Source organism: Sceloporus occidentalis, unplaced genomic scaffold, assembly GCF_023333645.1.
Source record: "Sceloporus occidentalis isolate IW3139 unplaced genomic scaffold, rSceOcc1.0.p SCAF_2, whole genome shotgun sequence".
In the NCBI taxonomy this organism is placed as follows: Eukaryota; Metazoa; Chordata; class Lepidosauria; order Squamata; family Phrynosomatidae; genus Sceloporus; species Sceloporus occidentalis.
Window position 1 is genome coordinate 123,249,122 of NW_028316982.1, and position 27,238 is coordinate 123,276,359.

At 41.8% G+C, this 27,238-nt stretch overlaps 1 protein-coding gene across 9 annotated transcripts in view; it reads left to right on the top strand.

Annotated features, from left to right (window-relative positions):
• Nucleotides 1-2,564: 2,564 nt before the first annotated feature.
• Nucleotides 2,565-27,238, top strand: part of GBF1 (golgi brefeldin A resistant guanine nucleotide exchange factor 1) — a 140,692-nt gene continuing 116,018 nt past the window's right edge. For all 9 annotated transcript variants that reach the window (XM_089510841.1, XM_089510840.1, XM_089510832.1 and 6 more), the window contains exons 1-3: nucleotides 2,565-2,778; nucleotides 9,713-9,818; nucleotides 11,770-11,836. In XM_089510841.1, the coding sequence (XP_089366967.1) occupies nucleotides 2,699-2,778; nucleotides 9,713-9,818; nucleotides 11,770-11,836 (253 nt within the window). In that variant the 5' untranslated portion in view covers nucleotides 2,565-2,698. The remainder of the gene's footprint in view (nucleotides 2,779-9,712; nucleotides 9,819-11,769; nucleotides 11,837-27,238) is intronic.

The window sequence follows — 27,238 nt, forward strand, 5'->3', positions numbered from 1 at the left end:
ATTCCACAACTTTGGAGCAGCAATAGAGAAGGTCCTTTGGGTGACAGAAGTTAGTCTAGCTCTTTTTGGCTGAAGTAGGCCTGTTACAGACTGCCAAAATAAAGCTGCTTGGGGTCTCTTTGGAGGTATGCTGTTTAAATGATGCATGGGTCCTAAGAATCCGGAAGCTGCACCAAAGCTGCCCTCCAGTGCTTAGGAATGGAGTGTGGCTTTGGCGCGACCTCTGGACTCTTGGACCCATGCATCATTTAAATGGCATACCTCCAAAGAGACTTGAAGCAGCTTCATATTGGCAGTCTGTAACAGGCCGTAGATTCTTTCCCGAGGCCCTTGGTGTGTGGGGTGGACAGTACGGCCCTTGGTGTGTGGGGTGGACAGTACGTGTTCCCTTAAGTATTCTGGACCCAAGCCATTTAGGGCTTTTTAATTAATAAATATATATGTGCGTGTGCACACACACACAAATGTACGCAGTGCATGAAATCAAGTTGTTCGTCTCTTCCAAGTCTATGACTCAATGATTCTTTGAGGCGAAGTACTTAGAGCTCTAGGAAGAACCCTTAGGTAGCCAAAGTCGCCTGGCTCCAAGATAGAGTAGACTCATAACTCAATCTGCATACATTTGATAAGCTGACAGGGGTGGGAGGTAGGGGTCCTTTGGGCTTCCTAAAACTCAAGTCCTGGAAGATGACCATCTCAATCATGAGGAGGAAAGTGGAACCACTCCTCCATTACTGGGAAAAAAACAATGGGCTTCCCCCTATAGCTTTCTGCTTTTGAGCGTTACCCTTCCTGTTTCCAGTTGCATTGCTCTGCCTGCTTTCTGGGGCCTGTGGAATTCTAGCAGCTCAGCAAATAGCTGTGGGCAGCCAGGAGCGGGAGGTAGTTCACAGAGCCGCAGCGGACAGGACAGTAGCTAGTGTTTACTGTTGACATTAAATGAATTGCATATCCAGAAATGACATCTGGAAGGAGAACACCTGTGTGCCTCGCAGCTGTTATACTATAGTGTACGTTCTGTTGAGAAAAAACAGCTGGCTGTGCTTATTAGGGTTTGAGAAATCTGAAATAACACAGTGCTAGGAAGTTATGTTTGGGGCGGAGGGGGAGCATTGTGCAGAGAGACATGTTTCATTCAGCAACATGATATTTCCACACATCTCTTGCAGGGACGTAGCCATGGGGGGGGGGGGCGGTTCTTGGGGTCTGGACCCCCCCCCCCTTCCATTAGAAAAATGAATGGTGTGTGCTGCTGCGCCGCCTCACACAAGCCCCATTATAATGGTGGCACTTACTCTGGACCCCCCCTTCCTAAAATCCTGGCTAGGTCCCTGTCTCTTGCGTACTGTATCAAGCTCCTACGTACTGTATCAAGCCCTAAATTACCTATGGCACTCTGAACTTCAGGAAGAAATGCTTCTTTGTACCTGTGTTCTGCACATTCATGTAGCTACACAGTGATATAGCTATGAGTAAGGTAGTGTTGCTGGGTGACTGCTTATCCCTGCACCCTTTTATTAGGGCGACAACAAAGGCATGCGATTTCCATCGCTTGAAGATCCATAGGAGCCATAGCTTTTTGACTGTTGAGACTACCCATGTTTGTCCAGGCACCAGGGCGTTAATGAGGGGTGCGCAGGGTATGTGGACCACATCAGGTGAAACCTCAGAGGTGGGTGAATCTTCGGTAGGGTGGCCTCCCTTGATCCGACAGTCAAGCCACCTCTGCTTCTGGGTCTGGCAAGGGCTTCTGGCCAGGCTGGCAAAGGGATGTACAAAGGAAAGGTCTGGGCTGCCTCTGCCACTGTTGCCGTTCTGTTTTGCCTAGCCATCAGCCCTGCCATACCTGGAAGCATTTGTTGGGTGGCGGCACTACCTTTCCCAGATGCATGGCACACACCACTGCTTGCCTTGCCCTCTCTTCCCTCCTGGTGCCCTGCCCTGTGCTTCCTTCTGGGGCAGGGAGCATAGCACAGGTCAAGGGTGGGACTGGAGGGCAAGGTGGTCTGCTGTGGTCTGTGAAGGGAAAGGGCTGTCTTCTGGGTTTTGTGGGGCTGCTGGCCAGGCAGGAAAGAGAGTTGCCTCCCTTTCCAAACTCTTTGGAACTCTTTGTCTGGCTCTTTGCTATGGAATTCTGGGAGTTGGAGTTTGTTGTGGGGCCTCTGGGCCCCACAACAAACTCCAACTCCCAGAATTCCATAGCAAAGAGCCAGAGAAAGAGCTAAACCGGGTTATTTCTCCAGTGTGGGTGCAAAACTAAAGACCAGAGGACAACAAGCCCCACCAAAGCATGACGTCACGCCTATCCCACAATTGACAAGCCCAAGTCCCAGAATGCACCGCGGCACCCCCGGGTTTGCAAGCGCAACCTAGCGTGACTTTGCCCTTTCCCGGCGGCTACGCCTGCCCATTCGAACAGCTGATTGGCTGTCCGGGGTGTCCGTCCTCGCTGCGATTGTCTCCGTCACCGCCCAGCCCTTGGCCTCTGAGCCGCTCCTATTGGACGGCAGCCCATTCCGTCATCGCGGAGCGGCTCCCCATTGGTCGGGAGGGGGTGGCCGTAACCAAGCAGCGCGGTAGGGTGTGCTGTGTTTCCACGTCAGTGAGAGGAAGGGAGCCGGTTCCTGGCCTCGCTGAGAGAGAAAGAGAGACCCTTCCTCGGCGCAGGGGGGCTTCGCAGGGGGTCCCGAGTCCAGGCATGCGCAGAAGGACCTCCTCGCCGCCGCCGCCGCCGCCGCCCGGGAGCGCCGCCATTTTGGATGCTGGGTGGATGGAGGGGTGAGTGAGTGAGGCAGCAGCGTCCTTTGCCTCGCAGGGGCTTGCTTACTGCCATTAAGACCATAAGAGTTGCTGGGTTCCTGCACTGCCCTCTTACAGTTTTGCCATTCCGCTTTAAAATGCTCTGGCTGCCTCCCCCTGTTGCATCCTGGGATTTGTAGTTCAAGGAGGGGGCGTTCAGAATCCTCAGCCAGAGAGCTCTTAGGCCTCACTAGAATCATAGAGTTGGAGGAGACCCCAAGGACCATCCAGCCCAGCCCCATTCTGCCACTCAGCAAGCCTTATATCTCTGCTGTTCCACTTCATCTGCTCTGGCTGCCCACTCCTGTTGCATCCTGGGATTTGTAGTTCAAGGAGGGGCCTTTAGAATCCTCAGCCAGAGAGCCCTTAAGGGCGCACTGGACTACAGATTCCCAGAATGCAACAGGAGGAGGCAGCCAGAGCAGTTTAAAGTGGAATAGGAGCTCTATGAGAGTTCCTGCATGGCTGAATGGGGTTGGGCTGGATGGCCCTTGGGGTCTCTTCCCAACCACATTACGGCACTACGCTCTTATAGTGCTGCTGTTCCACTTCAGCTGCACAGGCTGCTCCTCCTGTTGCATTCTGGGATTTGTAGTTTAAGGAGGGGCATTCAGAATCCCCAGCCAAAGAGCTCTTAGGCCTCACTGGACTGCAAGCCCCAGTATGCAACAGCCAGAGTAGTGGAAATGGAATAGCAGTGCTATAAGAAGGTAGCGTGGTAATGTGGAGAATCTTAGAATCATAGAGTTGGAAGAGACCCCAAGAAGGGCCATCCAGTCCAACCCCATTCTGCCATGCAGGAACTCTCAATCAAAGCACCCCCTTTGATAGATGGCCATCCAGCCTCTGTTTAAAGACTTCCAAGGAAGGAGACTCCACTACATTCTGAGGGAGTGTGATCCGCTGTTGAACAGCCCTTATTGTCACAAAGGTCCTCCTAATGTTTAAGTGGATTCTCTTTTCCTGTACCTTACATTCATTACTCTGTTTCCTATTCTCTGGAGCAGCAGAAAGCAAGCTACCTCCATCCTCAATGTGACACCCCTTCAGATACTTAAACAAGACTATCGTGTCAACTCTTAACCTTCTCTTCTCCAGGCTGATTCTCCAGAATCATAGAATCACAGAGTTGGAAGAGACTACAAGGGCCATCCAGTTCAACCTCCTGCCATGCAGGAACTCACAATCAAGGCACACCTGACAGATGGCTATTCAGCCTTTGTTTAAAAGCCTTCAAAGAAAGAGACCACCACCACCCTTTGAAGGAGTGTGTTCCACTGTTGAACAGCCCTTACTGTCAGGAAGTTCCTCCTAACGTTTCATGGCAGAACTGGGAATTGAACCCCAGTTTCCAGAGTCGTAGTCCAAGTCTCAAACCACTATGCCACACTGGTTCCTTAGGGTTGCCATAAGTCGGAAACTACTTGAAGGGTTACAACAACAACAAAGTCTAACATACCTTTGGCTCTAGGTAGATGAGGCCTCCACCTTTCCCTTCCTCTTCCAGGTAGAATTGAAGATAGGGACTTTGACTCTATAACGTCTTTAACCTGCCCAACTGTTCTGCTTTGGCAAATGTGTATATAGTAGTTCCTTATGGATTTACATAGATAAGTGCTAATGCTGTTGAAACAGAACAGGGTTAAATGGACATTGGCAAAATGGGTTTTAGTATGGAAGTATCTATGGCCTGTTACAGACAGCCAAAATAAAGCTGCTTCGAGTCACAGTGGAGGTATGGTGTTTCAATGATGCATGCGTCCTAAGAGTCCAGAAGCCACACCAAAGCCACACTCCAGTCCCAGTGGAGGTATGGTGTTTCAATGATGCATGCATCCTAAGAGTCCAGAAGTCACACCAAAGCCACGCTCCAGCCTTAAGGACTGGAGCGTGGCTTTGGTGTGGCTTCTGGACTCTTAGGACGCATGCATCATTGAAACACCATACCTCCACTGTGACTCGAAGCAGCTTTATTTTGGCTGTCTGTAACAGGCCTATGAAACATTTGGGGGGCTGTATAAAAAGAACCAGTGCAATAGTTATGCGACCCCCGAGCATTGCTATTTGATGTTTTAACGCTGTTTTTTGCTGTTTTTATACTGTTTTTTAACGTGTACACTGCTATGATCTTGAAAAAGGAATAGCGGTATATAAGAATAAAGGATTATTATTATTATTAATACTGCTGTTTGAATGTTGGACTAGGACTCTGGGAGATCCCACTTTCTCAGCCTCAGAGGCAGGCCAGGGCAAGCTTCTTGTGAATAAGTCTTACCAAGTATATCCTATGATATGATCTCTATAAATCAGAGTTGGCTTAAAGACATGTAACAAAAAAAATAATGAATACTCTGTGTTTAATATTCATTATTGTTAGCTGTCACTGTCACTGAACTTGAGGGAAAAACTACAAAACCACCATGCTTTTACCTGAGAGAACACCTCTCTAGGAATCTCTACATCCTCCAGTTCAAATCTGTGGCCAACATCTGCCAGACATTGACCATAGAATTGCGCTGGATGAGCTACAAATCCCTAGTGGAGTGTTCTCTCTAGGAATCTCTAGGTCAGTGGTTCCCAACCTTCCTAATGCCGCGACCCTTTAATACAGTTCCTCATGTTGTGGTGACCCAAACCCATGAAATTATTTTCGTTGCTACTTCATAACTGTGATTCAATAGGTGTTTCCCAATGGTCTTAGGCGACCCCCGAAGGGGTCCCGACCCACAGGTTGGGAACCACTGCTCTAGGTCCTTCAGTGCGACTTTTGGTTAAAGTTGACCATAGAGCTGCACTGGAAGACCTAGATATTCCCAGAGAGAACATATTAATAAAATCCATGAATAATAAAATCCGCAGAAGTCAAAGCTGCAAAAGTGGAGGGACAAGTATACTTCAACAGATTGTTGTTGTTTTTTAAAGCACCTTATGGCTGTTGGTAAAGGTTTTAAAGTTAAAAAAGGAACACTTTCATTTGAAGAGAAACCTCCCAAATATGTCTTGTAAAATAATCAATATAGAAATTAAAATTCCTGGTAATATAAGTAGAACTTGAAAAAGTATATTAGCAAAATACTGTTACTTAATTCATCTCGAAGGAATCAAGATATATAACATACCATGCCATATTTAAATAAATATAATACTAAAAGCAGGTTACCAGTTGTTTTTGAAGCGGAATAATATTTATGTTTCAAGGGTACATAGTCAGTACGATGGAAATATTAATAAAGAAGGATACAGTTCTATAAGGAATCTGTGAAACCTAAATTTGCACATGAGTTTGTCAAAAACATGCAATGCATAATAAAAATACAGTAAAAATATATATTTTGTAGATGATTTGTATTGGGGACTGAATGGGAAGAATACAGCTATTTTAGCTCTCCTAGGCCTGTTACAGACTGCCAAAATAAAGCTGCTTGGGGTCTCTTTGGAGGTATGCTGTTTAAATGATGCATGCACCCTAAGAATCCGGAAGCGGCACCAAAGCTGCACTCCAGTGCGTAGGAATGGAGAGTGTGGCTTTGGTGCGACCTCCGGACTCTTAGGACCCATGCATCATTTAAATAGCATACCTCCAAAGAGACCCGAAGCAGCTTTATTTTGGCAGTCTGTAACAGGCTCTAGATTTCTTATAAGCTTTCAGTGCCTTTCTGTACCACCTGATTAGCTGCACCATATTTTCACTTGTATCCAAAAGTGGTGCTGAAACATCACTGTGACAGTACGGCCTTTAGTTTATAGCGTCTATTCTGTCTTGTATGCTGCTTAACTTACATATATACATATATACTTACATATATATACGTATATGTATATACGTATATGCGTATGAGAGAGATAGAGAGGGAGAGAAGCTGCTTTTGAGTGAAGTATCTATGCTTTTGAATGAAGTATACCTGCTACTTAAATAATAAATAAACAAAACTTTTATTTTTATCCCCCTTTTCAGTAATAAAACAATCAAAGCGGCTAACAACAAGTTAAAACATCCGAATGCCATGTTAAATCTCAACATCTCCCCTTAAAAAAATAATTAAACATAATACAGCTAAAATTAAGTTTTAAAATATCTATTCATAATAAAACATAATATGGGCAGTGTGGCAGCATAGTACATGAAGTGAGGAGGCAGTCGTTCTATAACCGGATGGTATTATTCAGGAAAGGCCTGCCGGAAGAGATCCGTCTTGACAGCTTTTTAAATACTTGTCACCTAATACATGGGAAGCAGTTGGTACCCTTGAATGCTGAGATGGTTCAGTAAGGGGAAGGATGAGAATGAACAGTGTACAATTATCCTATGACAAGATGGTGATGCTACTGATCAACAGAAAGTCTGGCCTAGGGATTGGGATTCAATTTATTCTTGGAAAGACTGCATTATTTTCAAAAGGTTAGATTCGTAATCTGGGACTACAGTTTGACTTTGGTTTGTACCTAGACTCTAGTGTGGCAGTGATGGATAAGAATACTTTTGCACAGTTTTGGTTTGTATTCCCGCTATGACCTTTCCTGAGTCAATGTGACTCAGCTGTAGTCATCCAGTTATGTTGCATGTTGATTGCTGCAATGTGCTTTGTGTGGAGCTGCTCTTGATGAGTAGGAGCTTCTGTTGGTGTGTAGTTGCTAAGATCATGTCTGTTGCACAATGCTAATACCATAAGACCCTGAAAAAGGAACATTGGTTCTTACCTGTAATATGCCTGCTCATCCCACTCCAGATAGGAAGAAAGACCTTCTTCAAGAAGGCAAGTTGCTAATACAGTTGGCCCTGTGTATCCATGGACTCTTTATCCTTGGATTCAAACTTCCATGGCTTGAAAATATTTTTTAAAATATTTAAATTCCCAAAAGTACATCTTGATTTTGACATTTTATATAAGGGACACTATTTTACTACACCGTTGTATTTAATGGAACTTGAGCATCTACGGATTTTGGTATCTACAGAATCCTGGAACCAAACCCCAGTGGATACCAAGGGCCTACTGTACAGCTGAAGAGATGCCACCTTGCAGCCCATTTTGGGAGAAAGGTGGGATATAAATCCAATAAATACATTAATAAAAATAAATGCTCCAGAAAAAATGTAAACAATTTATTAATATTTGTAGAATACGGAAACTAGCCAGGCATAGAGGCAAATGGAGCAAATTACATGCTTCCCTTGGGGGAGAACCATGCACATTATAAGCCATCCTTATGCCAGCAGCACTTAGGATGAGTCTGGATGTTGGAAACAGACGTATCACAGGTAAGAAACAGTGTTCCTTTTTCCAGTAGACCAGGGAGCAACATCTTGTAGTTTGGGATTTGCCAAAGCTACCCTGATTAGGGTGGTAGGACTGGCATCCCACTGACCTAAGTTTTGACCACCTGTTGTAGAACTGTCCTGCCAGAAGTAGCCTTGGCAGAGTTGAAGCTGTCTAGTTTATAATGCTTGATGAATATGGAGGATGACTTCCACAAGGCTGCCCTGCAAATTTCTGTTGGTGGCATTGGTAGACAGTTCTACTGTAGTGGCTGCAATTTTGGTAGAACATGCTGTGATGCCCCTGGAGTGGGATTGCTGGAGTCTCATAGCAGGTGGCAATGCATGCCCTGATCCACCTACTCAAGTTGGAAGTGGAGATCTTCTTGCTCATGGATCTTCATCATCATCCTGGACAGCAATGAACTTTGATGATCAGATGCTTCCTTGTGGAGATTGGCTCTTGATGATGGAATTGGAAGCACTGCAGAGATTGAGTGTGGAAGCGTGCCCATGGTAGACACTCTATTGTGAGCACTATAAAATCCTAAGGGCTAAGAGTGACTGTGGCTGTAACCTTGATCTTGGAGATAGTTGTTGTGATATTGTGCATTCCTATCTTGTGGAAGGGCTACTAACCCTGACCTGGGATATCCTAGGAGTTGATAACTGTCCAGAGGGCAGGGCCTTGTACTGGTAACTGATCAGGACCTCAAAATTCTTGATTTCCTGTGATGGCTTGAGGAGACTTTTCTCACGGTTCACTAGGAAGCTGTGTTGATTCAGGAAGCTGAGCACCAGCTAGACACTGTGCAAGCCTTGCTTAAGAGAGGTTGATTGAATTTTCAGGTTGTCCAGATCCAGGTAGATGTGCAGTTTTGGTGAAGATCCTGGGAGCTAACAGCAGTCCAAAGAGCAGGGCCTTGTACTGATAGTGGCACTGCTCTTATGGAAAATGCAGAAACTGGTGCTGCATCCATTCGATTGAGATATGAAAATATGCTTCCTAAAGGTCAAGGGATGTCAGGAAGTTCCCTTGGCTGCAGCACCTCCAATTTTGCTTCATTGTCTTTATTTATTTTAAAAACCTACAGAACAGCCATGCAGTTACATTTTTGTTCAGGCTACGAGCAGGCAAAGCAAGGCTTTGGCTGCATGCAGTCTTTTGGCTGCATGCAGACTTTAACATCCCATTAGGGTCTCCAGAATACTCATTTTCAGCCAGCATGTCATTTGCTTCTCCTGGAAGAAATGTTATGGGGCTGAAGAGATCTTTTTTGGGGGGTCCCAAGGGCCACACTTAGGGGTCCTAAGGGCCATTTATGCCTGCAGGCCACACTTTGCCAAATTCCTTCTGTAATGTATAACTCTTCTAATAAATGTGTTCCCAGATTGGTTAGTTCTGAGACAAATTTACAAGCTGTAGAGGTGACTGATATCGTGTCAACAGAAATTTCCCTCAAAGTCTTTTCTTTAAAGACTACTTGACTAAAGAATATGAAAACTGTAGATGGGTACAATCCTACTCCTTTGTTATTGAAAGTATATTAATTTGCATAGCCTGTTCTTAGAAAATATTGGTATAAGGAGACACTACTATATCAATGTTAGCCTTTGTTAACTGTAAGCAATACTAACTTAATATCTCAATTTTAGGTCTGTCAGGATTGTGGATAAGAACATTTACATTGTACAAGGTGAAATCAATACAGTAGTGGGAGCCATAAAGCGCAGCGCAAGATGGAGTACACATACACACTTGGTAAGTTATTTTGGAAAGCTGTATGCTGTCTTTCTGGATCTTCCTAATAAATGCATCTTTCGTCTCAACAGCAAGCTTGCCAGAAGAACTTGAATAATTAATTACTATATGATAGTGTGGATGAGCTTGATCTTCAGGCAAACGTGACCAACAAAATTATTTGATGTGTGACATATATTGCATAATAGACAGGACCAAAGAACACTGCAGAAATAATCCAGTTTGAGACTGCTTTAACTGTCCTGGCTCAATGCTAGGGAATGCTAGGAACTGTAGTTTTGTGATACATTTAGCCTTCTCTGTCAGAGAGCTCTGGTGCCCCAGTAAACTGTAATTCCCATGATTCCCTAGTACAGAGCCAGGGCAGTTAAAGTGGTTTCAAACTGGATGATTTCTGTAGTGTGTTTTGGACCTGTGAAGGGAATTCGGGAATATGACTAAATGACTAGTTGAATCTTACACAAAATATTTCCATGTTTTATTATAAATATATAGCTGAATTAATTAAATAAATTTACATTGCTATCCCTCTTCTCCCTTAAGGTTTACATAGTCTCCCCCTAATATTTTGGTTCTGGCAACAAACCTGGTTTGGAAGGGAGAGAAGGCCTCCAGAGATCTTAATGTTTCAGTAAAGACTCCTTGGTTCATGTCTTTCACTGTACCTCATTACCTTATTCCCTTATTGAAAGTGACTCATTATAGTGTAGTTTCTAAAATTTTGAACTTATGAAGCAAATTTATATCTTGTTAATATTCTGGTGCTGTGCATACTTTAATTGTAAATCAAACACTGTTAAAAAGATTTACTTCTAAGTAAATGTATGTTTGATGATAGTATTTTCATCTTGCCTTGCTTTTGTACTCTGGTGAGTGGAAGTTCTTAAAAGTAGAGCCAGAAAATAAGAAAAGCTGTGTGTGATATTGATTTATGTACAGATTCATATCACATCATGTGTATTTGTGTCTAATAAATACTAGTTTCCAGTAACAGCTGAAATGGAAAGCTACAAAAGATGTGTAACTCCTGTTAGAATATCTCTGGAATGAAAATTGATAGTTTCATCATATTTAGAACTAAAGCCATTCACTGTCAGATGATCAACTAAAACTAGAATTAGCAAAATTCTAAAAATAGAATAATTGTTTAGCTATGTAAGCAGTAGTAGAGATGTTTAAAAAACACACCACTTGATTGCTTGTGGTTAATAACAATTCCAAGAAAAGTAGAAGAGAAGAATCCTTTATTCTGCTTAAAATATATCTCCACTCATGTGGCTGTTTCCATGCAATAGTCACCTTAAGGCATGTGTCAGTAAAGTGTTGCCTTCCTCTTGCTGTTCTGAAACTTCCAACATTCCTTACCATTGGCTATGCTAGCTAGGGCTGAAGAGCACTGCAGTTGAACAATCGTTGGGGAATTCCACTTTGGCCATCTATGCCCTGAGGAGACCAGACAGGGATGTGGGAAGCCACACAGAAGTACTTTTGCCTTTCTTTTATACCAAATATGTTTGACATTGGCATATGCAAAGTAGTAAGTTAGGAGAGTATTTTTTTTGTAATGTTGCCTTGATCACCTTAATAGAAAAAACAGTATAATATTTGCCTTAAGGCAAATTCCTTGTGGGCTAAATTATTATAGCTATGAAGTCAAAATTTTCCCCTGCTCAGGTGATTTTTCAATGACTTCATAGTACAGAAAAGATCTCCATACTGTGGAAAGGTGAGGTATAAACTGACTTAAAAAAAAAAGGAAACCAAATTATTATTTTTTCTTCAATGATGAATTATCTGTTTCCTTAAATAGTGAAAAGCTACCCTGACAAATCTTATTTGATGGCAATCTCTGAATAACATCCCATTGAAGAGCTTGTTGAAAGAATACATATAAAAATCTTTGATCTGAGGTGCTGGCTTGGACTCAGTAATGAATTTTTCACATATTTAGGATGAAGAACGAGATCCTCTGCTGCACAGCTTCAGTGTCTTGAAAGAAGTGTTGAACAACATAACTGGTAAGCTTTAAAGTTGATTCTGAGTATCTAGTGGAATATAACAATACATTTATTTTTTATATATTCTACTATATATTGGGGTTACAAAAATGAATGCATACAGAGACATACACATTCTTGTTGTCCTAAAATATAGTGGCATATGATTATAAAAGTAATCTTCTTAGAGAGAATTGGTGGCATCTTTTTCTTTGTTTACTCTGTATCATCATGCATGCTTCTCTTTAAAGACTACTGCACAATCTGTATAGCAACTTTATGTGAGCTTTCCAGTGAGCTTTTTTTAAAGTTCAGTTACACATAAAACAAATTAAGCCATGTTGGACCATAAGAAAAACCCATGGTTGGGCAATACCTTTATTATAGTCACCAAAAATGCTCAGTATGCAAGGTTTTGAGATCTGCAGATCTCTTCATCAGGTAATATGTCACAAGAAGGTTGGGTTTGGAAGAAGAGAAAACTCAAAGATTGACTCTGAAGTCAGTCTGCATTGTCAGAGACTTAAGAAAATGAAGATACAGAGAATTTCCAGTGAGATGAACTGTTATGACATCCCATGTGGGAAACAGTAAACTAAAGAAAAGGGTAAGCAGATGTGATTATAACTGAGGGAAAAAAGGAAAGCAAGAGGAGTGGTCTTGGTGGAGTGCAATAGTGTATCTAAGCAGGTGCAATAGTTAAATTTAGTCTTTGTCATATTTATTCAGAAGCATCTTTTATGATATAGTGGCTAAGAGAGCGAGCCTTAAATAAAAAGATTACCAGTTAAAGTTTTCCCTTTCACATTAGGTTAGTAGGTAACATTAGACAAGTAATAAACATATAAATCCTGCTGCCCAATCTGTATTAAGGGGATTATATAGATATATATTATGGGGTTGTGAAGATTGTAGTTACTCTTAGGACTGAAGCCATTATCAACTTGACATAGTACAGAGGGCATTTTTACTCTCACAAGTAAACATACTAATCTTGAACTGTCCTAACCACTTGATAAATCAGATTAGAGCTATGTGGAGTTATCAAAACTCATCACATGAGACTGGTGTGGAAGTTTTTAAATCCTGATCCTTTTTCCTAAGTCTTTTCTGGTTTTAAAATAGGTTACTAACTGATACTTTCCACATGCTCTGTGTGTATGTGTAGGCAGATTGCAGTGACTAGGATTTACCTCTTCGCTATAGGAGGATATATTGGAACTCTTTCTGTGTATAGTGATTGTTTTCCTCCATGCATTCAAGTGGTGCTTCTGTCAGGAGGGTTTGGCTGGAGCAGTGTTACCAAATCACCCTTGTCAAAACTCCCTGAATGCAAGTCCCTGAATTTCTCCAAAAGTCCCTAAATGGGGGTGGGACTTCCAGGTCAATGAGCAGGGGTTTTGGGTCAGGGGCGGTGTTTCTGGGGTGGAAGGTATGTGGGCCATTTTTTGGGAGCGGGAACTTCCATGTTGGCCATTTGGGGGGGGGGGGGGGGCTTCCAGGAAAGTATTAGGTTTTGGATTCCCTAAAATTATATTTGGCAGAAGGCTTGAATTTCTAGAATCTTCCCTGAAATGCGGCAAATCCCCCAAATGGCCCTGAAGGCTTTCAAAAAATTCCTGTTTCAGTGAAAAATCCCTGAAATTGGCAACACTGGGCCAGAGTGGCAATTACTGGAATAGAGTGTCTGGCTTTATTCAACAGAGTACTCTATATAAATATCTATACTTATCTTCATACTTCCAGTTGTGGGTGAGAAATAATTATTTCACCAATACATTTTTTAAAAGTCTTTTTAAAAAAGCATGATTTCTCTGGTAATTTGGGCAAGGTACTCTAGCTTTTCTCTTCAGTTTTAGGACTAGAGTGTGATTTAGTGTTTTATATTCTTGCAATGTCACTGGTTTCTGGAATCCTGAAGCAGATTATCTTGTGCACATTCCAGCTAAATAAGCTTTGGAAATGTGCTTTGATTCTTATATGTATTCTGGACCTAGCTATTTTGTATGAAGTGCCCTTTCTCTAGGCGTTTCATGAACATGGTACTTGCCTGGTGAATTTTTAGGTGTGCACAGAAGACAGAGTGATACAGTCCCATACTACGTGTCCTGTAGCCTCTCTTTTGCAGGTTTATACTCAGGATTATACACTGTGTTTTGTTGCAGATGCTATATTTTATGGTTTGATGTATCATTATTGTAGACAGGGCTGAGATTTTTTAAAAAACTCTCTTGTATTCAGTTGGGAGGATTTGCCTTCCGTGAACTCTGGGGGTGGTCTGCAGTTGTTGTGGTGTTAAAGGGTTTAGCAAAGGTCTCCTTTCTCATTCTGCCCATGCTTTTGCCATGTTCTTAACACTATGCCAACTTCTAGAATAGATTTGCTTTCTTGGACCTAAATCCAGTTATTAGCTGAAGTGAGAGTATATTCACTGAAACAAATGGTATTGCATAAGTGTAAGGTGTAATTGATTCAGGGGAGCAACTCTGCTTGGGACTAGCAATTAGATTTTGCCCCAGGTGTACTACCTATGTATTCCAGCAGTTTTGGTAGTGTATCTTATGTTCTGCATATGTATCAGGGCTTCCTGTGTATCCTGTAGACCAGGGGTAGGCAACCTTTTTGAGCCGGGGGCCGGGTTCCTGTCCCTCGGACAACTGGGGGGCCGAAGCAAAAAAAATAAATAATTTAATAATTTCAAATAAATAAATAAATAGAAAATAGAGAGTTATTCTAGCCCAGTGATAGCGAACCTTTTTGAAGCTGAGTGCCCAAACTCAAAGGTATCTCTTCACTGGGTGGCACTGGGTGCCAGGGGCGGGACTTCCTCCCTCTGGGGGCAAGGCTTCTGGGGAGGGGCATCTGCCCTCTGGGGAGCAGGACCTCTGCCTTCTGGGGTGGGACTTCCAGGTAAAAACCCAAGGCACACTCTCTCAGCCTCAGACTAGCAATAATAAATCCCCCTGATGAAATTTGCCAGGAAAACCACATAATATTTTTTGCTTAGGGTCACCATAAGTTGGAAGCAACTTGTAGGCACCATACACACAAGTCACACTCTCTCAGTCTTCAGCAAACCCAAACCTCATGTGAAGAAAATCAGGGTTGCCCTAAGTTGGGAAAGACTTGAAAGCACACAAAAATAGAGGCAAGTCACACTCTCTCAGCCTCAGAGGATGCCATAACAAAAAGGGAAAAATACTTATAAAGCCTTGTCAAGAAAACCCTTAGGTCACAGTAAGTCAGAAACAACCACAATCCTGCTCAAAATCGGGCATCTTTTGGACAGCCTCCTGGACAGAAAAGCCACATATAAACCAAATAAAATAAATAAAATACAAACAAATAAATAAATTCCTGTTGGTTATTCCCAACTAAGGAAAAAAAAACATTCAATCAATTGCTGAATGAATAGTGAATGAACAAGTAGGATTCCATCAATTCAGTGGCTCTAATGTAGGCTGCAACTACACTGCAGAAGTAACGTTGTTTGAGACCACCTTAACTGCCATGGCTCCATCCTACAGAATCCTGGGATTAGTAGTTCTATGAGGCACCAGCACTCTTTTGCAGAGAAGACCAAAGTAAAACTACAAATCCCAGGACTCCATAGGATGGAACTACAGCACTTAAAAATTGGTGTCACACTGGATTAGTTCTACAATGTAGAATAGAGGATGATAAAAAGGAACCAACTTTGTAGACTGGGGTTCTCATCCCAGCTTGGTCATGGAAACCCACTGGCTCACACTCTCTCAGCCTCAAGGGATGGCAAGGGCAAACCTCCTCTAAAGTTAATGGCCAAGAAAACCCCACTATAGGGTTGCCACATAGGTCAGAAAGGACTTGAAGGAACACAACTATATAACAACAACAACCCTATAACTCCCCCTTGGACGTAGTGGGGCACAGTCTGCCCCAATATATATATATATATACACACACACACAGATACATACATACACACACATAGACATATATATACCCAGCCACTATTTACACACACACATTTATACCCACCCACCCCCACACACACACTTATACACCCACACATCTCTTTATATATAACTCTCTCCAAGGAAACCCCATGAAACCCACTGGGAGACCTTGGGAAAATCACACTCTCTCAGCCTCAGAGAGACACTGGCAAACCTCCTTTGGAGAAACTCACCAAAAACTTGGTGCCAGGGATGGAAATAGACTGAAGGTGTACAGCAGCAGCAGCAGCAGCAACAACAACAACAACCCCCTCACCACCAACAGAGAGCTGGAGGGGGAGGAGAGTGGAGGCACACAACTACATAACAACAACAACCCTTTACAGCTCCCCCTTAGACTTAGCATGCAGAGTCTGTCTCATATATACATACATACACACATCCACACCTACTCACTGATATATACACTCACACATTCATGCCCACCCACACATATATACACAGAAACACACATGCATACATCCACACCCATATATATATATATCCCACACATACACATATATACACCAACACATCTATTTATATATAATACACACACACTCACACACACACACACACACAGATATATACATATAAACTGGAAACGACTTGCAGGCATACAACAACAAGCATTTTAAAAGCACAGAAGATACAGAGAGGCAGCATGGTTCAGTGGTTTGAGTTGTGTGCCTGGAGACCAGAGTTTGAAGCCCTGCTCATCCATGGAAACCCACTTGGTGCTCTTGGGCAAGCCACACTCTCTCAGCCTCAGGAGGGATCATGATAAACCTACTCTGAAAAACTTTGCCAAGGAACCTCCATGATAGGTTCACCTTAGAGATGCCATTGTCCGAAACGACTTGAAGGCACACAACAACAAATCTCTCTGCCCTCGAAAGTTTGAATCTCCACTGGGTTCCCTCTTGGGAAAATCACACTCTCTCGGCCTCAGGAGAAGACAGTGGCAAAGGCAAAAAAAAATCCCCTCTGAGGCCCAAAACATAAAGCAGAAATAATCCAGTTTGAGCTTGCTTTAACTGCCCTGGATCAATGCTAGGGAATTCTGGGAACTGTAGTTTCATGAGACATTTAGCCTCTGGCAGAGAGCTCTGGTGCCACAATAAACTACAATTTCCAGGATTCCTTAGCACTGAGCTAAGGCAGTTAAAGCGGCCTCAAAGTGGGTTATTTCTGCAAAGCGTGTTTTGGACCTAAAAGCCCCATGATAGTTTTGCCTCAAGGTCTCCATAAGTTGCAAATGGAGGCACACAACAACAACAACAACAACCACGTGGCTGCCTCCTCTCTCCTACTCTTACTCAAAACAGGGGAAGCAGGGGGGGGGAGAAAAGTGGGGCCAGAGATTTTGTGTGTGTGAGACAGAGAGAGAGAAGGAGAGAGTTGGAGGCAAACTCTGGGGAGAGAAGGGTAAAGGAGGCTGGAGGAAGAGGAAAGCAGAAAAAAACAGAGGAGAAAGAGGACAAGGAAGGGAGGGAAAGGCAGGGGTTTCCCTTCCTTCTTTCTCCTCCGTTTTTTCTCTGCCTTCCTCCCGGCCCCCGCAGGAACTTCTGAGAGGGGGAAAAGGCGCCTGCAGCAGCAGCAGCAACAGCAAAGAAGAAGAAGAAGCGCGCCTTTTGCACCCAAGTCCCTGAGGAGGGTGATTTCCCACCTTGCTTTGCCTCTTGCTTTGGGGAAAAGGACGAGGGGGACCCCCGCCTCCTTCTCCCCAGGCCCGTGGCTGTGGAGCAACTGCGGGCTTGGGGAAAAGGACGAGGGGGACCCCCGCCTCCCTCTTGCGAAGCCCGCGGCCCCACAGCCTCTCCCTGCCCCCTGGGAAGCCCAAAGCCTTCTCACAGGGTGGGGGGGAAGGAGGGCGCCGGCGGCAAACGCCGCTGATTGGCGGGTTTGCCGGCGGCCCCAGAGGTTCCCCCGCCCCCTCGGAAGGCCGAAGCCTTCTCACAGGGCGGGGGAAGGAGGGCGCCGGCGGCGGCAATCGGCGGCAGGGACGGCCTGGGGCCGCTCTGACGGTCTCCGCGGGCCTGATCCGGCCCGCGGGCCGTAGGTTGCCGATGCCTGCTGTAGACTCTCAGCAAGGGTTTCTTTACCCAGGATTGCACTCTGAATGAAATTTTGTATTGTCTGGTGCCAGAATTGGGTGTAGTCCCAGACCTCCTCAATAATTCTTTATCTCCTGCATACAATGACATTTGCTGCTAAAACATAAGCATTATTGGTTGTAAATGATGTAGCAGATGGCAAGCAGCAGAGAAGTATCCCAGCCGTTTTTCTGATGGTGTCCATCATCCTCTCACAGTCAAAGATAGAATTAAGCCTCCAAACATATTCTACCCAGATTATTCCTTGGCTAGCAGTCCAGCTCCCCATTGCTGTGTATATGAGCATCCCCTTCCCCACAGACAGTGGTCAATAGGAGATGGATTCCCAAGTTACATAGAGCAACAACAAAGAAAATCAAAGTGCACAAATATGACTTATTTCCCTCCAGTACCTGTGAGAACTGTGCAAGCAGGCTAGCAACAAAAGAAAATGCATTCCCCTTTCTGTTCCCAGCTTTCATATCTTTCCTTTGTCTCAAACTACAGAGCAAATACAAAAAGTTCCCAACAACTTCACTAATACAAATGAACCCTATTATTCCTCTGGTCAGCTATTAATGTTTGGGCATGATGCTAACAAGGACTTCAGAACCCAGCTTAATAAATGTATCAATAAATCAGGTTATCAAAAGTTAATTAACATATAGAATGGTGGTTTACTTTTATTCAATATATTCCTTTATTTTAATTTTTTAATTTTTATGGCTGAACTTTCCTTCCTGCAAATACAATATATAATTTTTGTTAATTGGGAATACAGTGCACCCCTGTCATACATGAGAATAAGCTCCACGACGGTAGAGGCAACGGCGCATGCACATACTGTGCTGCATGTACAAGCCCCATTGTTTTCAATGAGTGTCGAGCACGTGGTATTTGCCTTACCGGGGGGGGGGGGGGCGGAATGGTAAGGAAAGGGCACACTGTATATGCTACAGCTAAGAGTAGCACTTACATGTTCCTGTACAAAACACCTATTACAAAAAACAAAATATGAAAAAAGTATGGAAATTGCCAATGATTTTACATTCTAGTCCAGGAGGTTTTATTACAAAAGTGAGAAAACAATGTTTTTTTTTTCTTTTCAAGAAGTAGAAAGCTGTGGAAGTTCTTCATGGCCTCTTTGATTCACATTCACACATATGGGATTCTCCTATGGAAAGAAGATTCCCTAGATGGCAGTTTTAAGTGCCTCCTTTGCTTGGAGGAGATCCATGTTGTGAATAAATGTTCTCATTCTGGAGCCTTTTCCTACCAGATTCATCAAAACAGGGTTTTGCATCTCAAAGCAGTCTTTGGGACTTGACTATCAACATGACTGATTATGCTGCTCAAAGCACACTTCTTTTCACAGCCTCTAAGGGTATTGCTTCACTTTTTTCTGTACCATTGGCTTCACTATCTCCTGTACTGATGGATCATGCTAGAATCAATTAAAAAATCCCTCACTTTTCAGAAAACCTTGGTATTGTCAACTTTAGATTCAGATTGGCCCTGCTTGAAGCCATTGGCACTGCAAGTTTCTGCTGCTTCCAAGAAGCAAAAAAGTCTTCTGATGATTCTTTGGTTCATAAGAAGAAATCCAACTTCCTGAACCAAGCTCTGCCACAATTTTCAAGCTGCCATGTCTCTGGTCCATAATCTTGACTTCCTTATAAATTCCAGGGAGTCATAGTCACATCTGACCCAACAGCTGCAGCGCATTGATGCCATGCTGCATTCAGTTGGGCAGAGCCTACCTGCCTTTCAACAGAACATACTGGATCTGCTCTCTGCATGCATTGCATTCAGACCGTGCAAGCAAAGGACATGCAAGTCCTTCTAGGGTTGATGGCTTTAATTACGGTAACAACCTCGTTCTCTCAGCTTCGAATCTGCCCTTTTCAGGCCTGTTCTCTCCATGTTCATCCCACAACTGGGGAATCATTATATGATTATATGAGTCTTTCATCCTTGGCTTGGTTTATTGGTATTTGCTGTGGTGGGCATTGCTATCAAACCTGCTCATGTACATTCTGTTTTCCATCCCAAAATCCATGAGAATAGTGATAACAGATGTGTGTATGCACAGTTGGGGAGCTCACATGGGGACTCTAGAATTAGAATTACTTAGTCTCCTCAAGAGAAGAAGAACTTATTTACTGTAGTCAAAGCTTTCACAGGCTTCATATCCCTCCTTGCCAAACATCATGTTCAGGTCATGATAGACAACACCATTTTTTTTTAATTTGAAGAAGCAGGGAAGCACCCACATCCAAAGTCTTCTCAGTATCACCATCGAGTTCTGAGATAAAGTATCTGGAGAAGAAACATTGATAAAAATGAGGTGGATGGACTGTCTCAATGCCATCTTTCTGAAGAAGGGTTTTGGTCTCTTTGGACAAAGCTTAGGAAGGTTGTGTTAGCCGATATACTTTGGACAGTGGGAGGGTGTGGAACAAGATTGCACAACCTTTGTGAGGGCTATGTCCCTGCATCTGAATAATATCACTCCTATTGTAATTTACCTTCCAGGAAAGGAAAATGTTCTAGCTAACATTCTCAACAGATTACAAACCCAGTCATACAAGTGGAAACTGCTTCTTTGAATCCTCCACAAGATAGTTGACCATTGGGGCCATCCAATGTTGGACCTGTTTGCCAGTGTAGACAACCATCAGTGCCCTCACTACTGTGCCTGGAGGCCTCCTTTGTTGGATGCACTAGGAAATGTGTTTCTTTTTGACTGGCATGGTCCTCTCTTTGATATGTTTCCTCCCTTTCCGTTCATCACCAAGATCCTGGTGAAGGTCAAGGATGATGACACAGATTTCATTCTAGTGACGCTTTGGTGGCCTCGACAGCTGTGCTCCTGCACCCATCTTGTCATTGCTTTCACAGACTCCCATTATGTCATGATCTCCTAACCCAAACCAGTTGTTGGATTTGCACCCATGTTGTCATTGCTGTCACAGACTGATACTATGTCATAATCTCCTAGCCCAAATCAGTGGTTGGATTTGACGCTCAAATCTTTGCACTCTTTCTCTCATAACTTGGAGGATATTCCCTCACAGATTTTAGCCATCCTATGCTCTGTGAGTAAACAGTTGGCCAACAACATGTACTGCAATTATCATAATCATCATTGTAATTTCTCTCCTCTCCTCAAGGCTTGAGGTGAGGTATAGCATGTTAAAATAAAAAAACACAATTAAAAACATGTAAACCCACAGTTAAAATACAATACTATAAAATTATTAAAATACACTTGTAAGGGTTTATATACAGATTAAAAATCATGATTTAAAATTGACTGGATAGACCTGCCAGAAGAGAAATGTCTTTAATGTTGTTTTAAATGCAGTCAGCATTTTCAGTTGTCATATTTGTTCTGGCAGGTCCTTCCACAGTCTGGGGACAATAGATGAAAAAATCCTATGGGAAACCATTGCCAGTCTAGTCCTGGCCAGATGGAGCAAATATTTCCCAGAGGACCTCAGTGGCGGATTGTATGGGAGAAGGCGATCCTGTAGGTAAACTGGATCTTAACCATGTAGGGCTTTAAAAATAATAACTAATACTTTGTACATTGCCCAGAAATGTCTCTCTTTCTCTGTGACATTCATGTGGACTAACAGCAACTTTCCATTAACCATATTATTTGGTTCTTGTTTTCCATCACAGGACCCCTCCATCACTCCCAGATAAAGGTTTATCTGACTGCTTTGTTGACCTTCAAATAGCAACATTGCATTTCTAGATCTCTCCATATTTGTTTAACAGAAGGAAAGCTATTTATATGTTGTTTAAAAAGAAGAGGTAAGCTGATAGAAAGGAAACTTTGGTACAAAAATAGTAAGAATGAAATGTAGGTGGGGTATTGATAATTGCTAGTGCTAGAAGAAAGTAGAAAACCAACAAAACTGGTACTGATGGGAATGAAGGGTAGTAGTGTGAATGTTCAAAGAATGTTTTAAGTAAGTAGGGAAGAAGGTTAGAATAAGTGAGATAAAGTTAGAGGATGAAGTAGAAAACCAACAGAAGTTGAACCGGTACTACTGGGAAGGAAGGATAGTAGTGTGAATGAAGGCGTTTAATACTGGGATAGAGATTTGCACCTGGAAGATTGTTGCAGAAGATAGTGAAAGAAAGGGAAAAATGAGAAGAAAGGAAGAAAGGTTTGATTCTGAGATGGTGTAAGGAGGTTTAGTTAAGTTGATACGGAAGTGAGTATGGGAATGTGTAAATATAGGAGAACTGAAAAATTTAGCGATCAGGCAGACACAAAAGTTTAGCCTTGGAAAGACATGAAGATAGTTTCAGGAACCAGTTGTCTTCTAACTGCTGTGCTTAGTAGGGATTTCAGGTTGGACAAAAATGAACTGGAGGAAGAACTGGAGAAGCTTGTAGGAAAGGAAAATAAAAGAAAGGATGGAAGGAAAGAATTATGTAGATCACAATCTCTATTATTTTTTCTGGCTGCTCTTACATCAGACTATTTTATTTTTATTTATTGAAATGTTTATGGCTCATCCTATATTGTGAGATCTCAGGGTAGCATCCAAGTAAGATTAAACAGTTTAAAACAAATCAAAATGCAAAACAATAAAATAAATTAGAATAAAAACAGTGAAAAACCAAAGCTTTAGAGGAATAGAGAAATCATTTCGAAAGGGATTGGTTCTTTTTATTATATTATGGTAAGTGTGTTTTACTACCAGATCTGCGCATGCTCACTCAAAAATAAACTGCACTATGTTCAGTGGAATTTATTCTCACAGTAGGGGTTCAAAAACAAACAAAAACAAATAGCTGCCTTGAATCCCATTTTGGCGGAAAGGTGGATATAAATTCCATAAATAAATAAATACCAGTCTTGAAATGCTCTAGATGCCTAATTTAGGAATGGCAGCTAGGGTACTCTACCATGAGTACCCTTTCTGGAAAGAGGCAGAGCTAAATGGACATAATTAAAGGGGCAAAGTGATTAGTGTCGCACTGTAATTTGCTTTTTTGGATTAGAATAATAGAATCAATGACCATCCAGTCCAACCCGTTGCTGTGCATGAAGACACAATCATAGCACTCCTGACTGATGGCCATCCAGCCTCTGTTTAAAAACCTTAACAAAAGGAGACTCCACTACATTCCAAGGCCGCATATTCCACTGTCAAACAGATCTTACTGTCAGGAAGTTAGCAGTAGCAAGTACATTTCTATACCGCTTACCCATGTACCAAGTGAGAAGTTCTTCCTAATTAAACATTAAGTTTTTCCTTCTAAAGTCAGTTGTGAAAAGGGCCTGGCCCCTTTGGTGCTTCTTGTGTGTGGATGTCCAGAGCTGTTCTCAAAGACTTCTGCTTTCAAGATGCAAAGTTATAGTGTTCAGCTCTTACACGGATTTAGCATGAACATTTCTTCATTAAGTTATGGAAGCACTGGCGTTCATATTCAAATTTATTCAAGCAGTAATCTTTGACATTTGAGTTAGCTTTTAGAACAGTTTTGCATTTATAGTAATATATATTCTGTATTTCCTGAGTCCCTACTGAATTTGTTTTAATCTGTTCTGGATGCAAATTTCCAACTGCCTTGTCTCACTTCTCCTCTTGTTCCTCTTTCCTTTTCCCTCCTGTGGACTGTGTTTGATCAGGTGTGGCAGGAATATCCTTTCTCAAGCTGCGCCCTTTATATTAGTCAATATTACCCTTCTCTTCCCTCCCATTCTCTTCCATCTCCTCTGAGCTTTATCAGTTGACTTATAATTTTGGAATTCTCATTGGAGTCTGTAATACAGTTTGTTCATTATTTAAACAAAATCTGTTTAATGAGCAGAGGGGGCAATGTAAATGTTAGGCATGTTGCAGTAGAGTACCTTTGCTTTCCTTTGAGTCTTTGCTTATTTAACTGTTTAGGAATGATGTATGAGATGCCCTGATTTGGGACTGGAAGGTATGTACCATAGGGTCAAATTTGGCTCTGAGAACAGAGCTGAATCTCCTAACTTGCCTATGGATAAATTACCTGATGGCTTTGGCAATGTTGGTTTTAGCTTTGTGTGTGTGTACCTGTCATCAAGTTGCCTGTCAACCTAATGGCGATCCCATGAATATTATTGGGTTTTCTTAGTCAAGGAATACTCAGAGGTGGTTTTAACAATTCTTTCCTCTGGAAAATATTCCATGGCATCTGATATTTGTTGGTAGTCTCCCATTCAAATATTGACTACAGTTTACCCTGCTTAGCTTACAAGTTCAGGCAAAATAAAGCTTTAGTCAGTTTTAGCTTCCCGTATTTATAAATTTAAGTAGGACAAAGTCAGAAAAAAAAATAGAAAAACTAATTTGGAGTAGACTGTGGGTTTTGTACAGCTGGCCCTCTGTATCCATGGATTCTGCATCCATGGATTCAACTATCCATGGCTTGAAAAATATTTTTTTAAAAATCCAAAAAGCAAACCGTGATTTTGTCATTTTAAATAAGGGGCACATTTTACTGTGCCATTGTATATAATGGGAGGTGAGCATCCATTGATTTTGGTGTCCATGATGGGTCCTGGAACCAAATTCCAATGAATACCAAGGACCCTCTACAGTCCTGCGCCTATTCCTTCAGCCACATTCCTTTACACTGCATGTTATTTTTGGCTTGGAATGATGCCTGTAAAAAATGGGCAGACTGGTGTGTGGGTAGGTTGCAAACATTATTGGCCTACCTATGGATATATGAATAAAAGAGAAGTAGACTTCAATTGATTTTAGAAAACACAGGTTTTAAAAACTGACTTGTTTTTATTATAGTTTTGCAAAAGAAATCAGAATTAATATTAAGCATAACATCAAAAGGACATAAAAGAACTGATTTAACAAGTGTAACTACACTTACATAATGTTCGTTTCCTTCCACAGATTTTAATTGACCAAAGGCAGAATTCCTGTTGTCCAGAAAGGCAACTGTTTAAAACAAAAGCATACAATCTTTGCAGATGACCTTGATAATCTTCTCATCTTTGAATATGTGTAAAATTTCCTTTTACTGTTGGGGCTCAGGCTTGTCCCAGCTGAATTGATAGATAGTGTCTGAGAATTACTAGTTTCTTTAAACCCTGCCCGACCAGAAACCCCACAAGGTAACTGTAAATAATCATATTTCTCTAAAATTTAATCCTTAAGCAGTTTCAGGCTATCTCTTGGTGTAGCTGCAGGTTTTGCAGCAAGGAAAATGGCAAACTAGAGATAATTTTGCACAATTCCCTATAACTGGATCTCAAGGCGAGAAAAAATTAAAAGGAAGGTGAGAAAATCTCCTCCCAGGATCCTCTCTCACAGGGGCAAATTGTGCTTATATGTCAACCTTGTGGTTTTCTTTCTTTTACAGAATTGAAAGTTAAAGTGGAAAACCAGTACTGTGTGTGAGACTTCACTCTCATTTCTCCAGCTTTTACTTTTGCTCAAGACCATCTTATGTGTAAAGTAAAATGGAAATTAATCTATAACATTAAGTATTACCTAAATGCTTATAGCAGTTGAACATGTATATAGATGGCAAAACATTTCTCAGGTTTATTAAGTTAATTTATTGGAGAACAGATATCCTTGCCTTTATATCACTTAGCTGTGTGCCATCTGTTCATTGAGAACATTACCATCTTATTACAAAGCCAGATATGAAAAGCCGGTTATATGTCTAATTCTTTAATCTTGGTACTTACACGCATTTAGGAATACTTAATTGCCTTATCTCAATGTCAAAAATGTTTTTTTCTTTAATTATTAGACCTTTTAGCGGTGTAAATGATATTAGCGGTTATTAAATGATATTAGCGGTGTAAATGATATTTTGATTTAGACTAGTATGATATGAAATGCCATATAAGAGTGAGATATTTAACATGCACTTCGCTTATGCTAATATATTCAGTTAAGGAGCAGTTGTTGTTAGCATTGACTTCATTTATATCCCACCTTCTATCTTCTCTAGGAATGGAGTTCTAGAGCTTGTGTGTAGTTACTGAGAAGAATCTGTGTCATATTACCTGTGTCATATTCCGGCCTAATATTAGTCAGGAATTGCATCCAGCTAACTATAGTATTTATTTTTTAAGAAAAGTATAAGAAGAGAAAGTCCTCACCACCAGCTTTGTATTTGTAAATAGCAAAAAACCCTAAGTGCCATGGCAGAAAGCTGTTGATATTCTCTGCTGATGCCTGCTGAACTGTTAATAAGAGATTTTTCTTTACATTTAGCTTTTACAGTAGTATCAGTCAAAAGCTCAATCAACTTTTCTTTTTCCTTGATTGATAATTTGGTCACTTGAAGGTATTCTTCTACAAAGGGATTTGCAGTTCACTTGCTCTCTTTTCTGGGTTTGAGAAATACTTCTCAAAAGCAGATTTTAGCTCTTTCAAGTCTTTCAAGTTATTTTCTCATTTCCTGGGAGAGTCACAGCTTGTTCTCAGATAGGAAATTGTGTTTCAAATATCACAGGTTGGCCTTTTTCAAGACAGGACCTCCAAAAATCTAATTTTTAAATCAGGTTTATTTTTGTCTAAAACTGGTTATCGAACTATTCTGAAGGGGCAGATTTAGGTGGTTTATTTGTAGAAAAATATCTGCTAAGTATGCAAGAGCCTGAAGTCAATCACAGTCATGTAACGTGGAAACAAGTTGGAAAGGATGGTCTTCAAAAAAGCCCTGGGCCTCATGGCTATAACAGCTGGATAAGGACTTTACCACAAGAGTCAAGAGAGCCACCTTACTTCTGTATGAAGGAGCAGGGTAGAATAAAGACTCATAACCTCTTCACACAGTGCTTTGAAAATGGCTGAGTTTATGCAACTTGACTTTATAAAATTAACCAGTTTAACAGCTTCAGCAAGAACAACTTGTAATTCATTAGTGCTTATATGCTAGGCTTTGCTTGTGGATGCAACAATGACTTATGTTGGGGGCTACTTTTATGACATGACCATAAAGACTGGAGTAAACACTTGACATAGATTTGCCCCATCAGTGCATAGCTGGCAACAGTTAGACCAATTAATGTCCTTTTCTTTGAAATAACAGCCTTACATAACCCTTAATGTTCTGCTGTGTACCCAGGGCAAGGTGTACCACAGGTTGGGGACCATTGATCTAAGTCATTCATAAAAATGTTGAAGACTAATGGCCCTAGGATATAGCCCTAAGGCACTCCTTCCAGTTTAAAGTGCAGCTGTTGATGACAACACTTTGGGTATGGTTTTCAAACTAATTATGGTTGGAAACCTGACAGTGTTTCCATCTTTATAACATTTAATCCATTTGGTAATCAAAATACTATCGGGGACCTTATCACATGCTTTCCC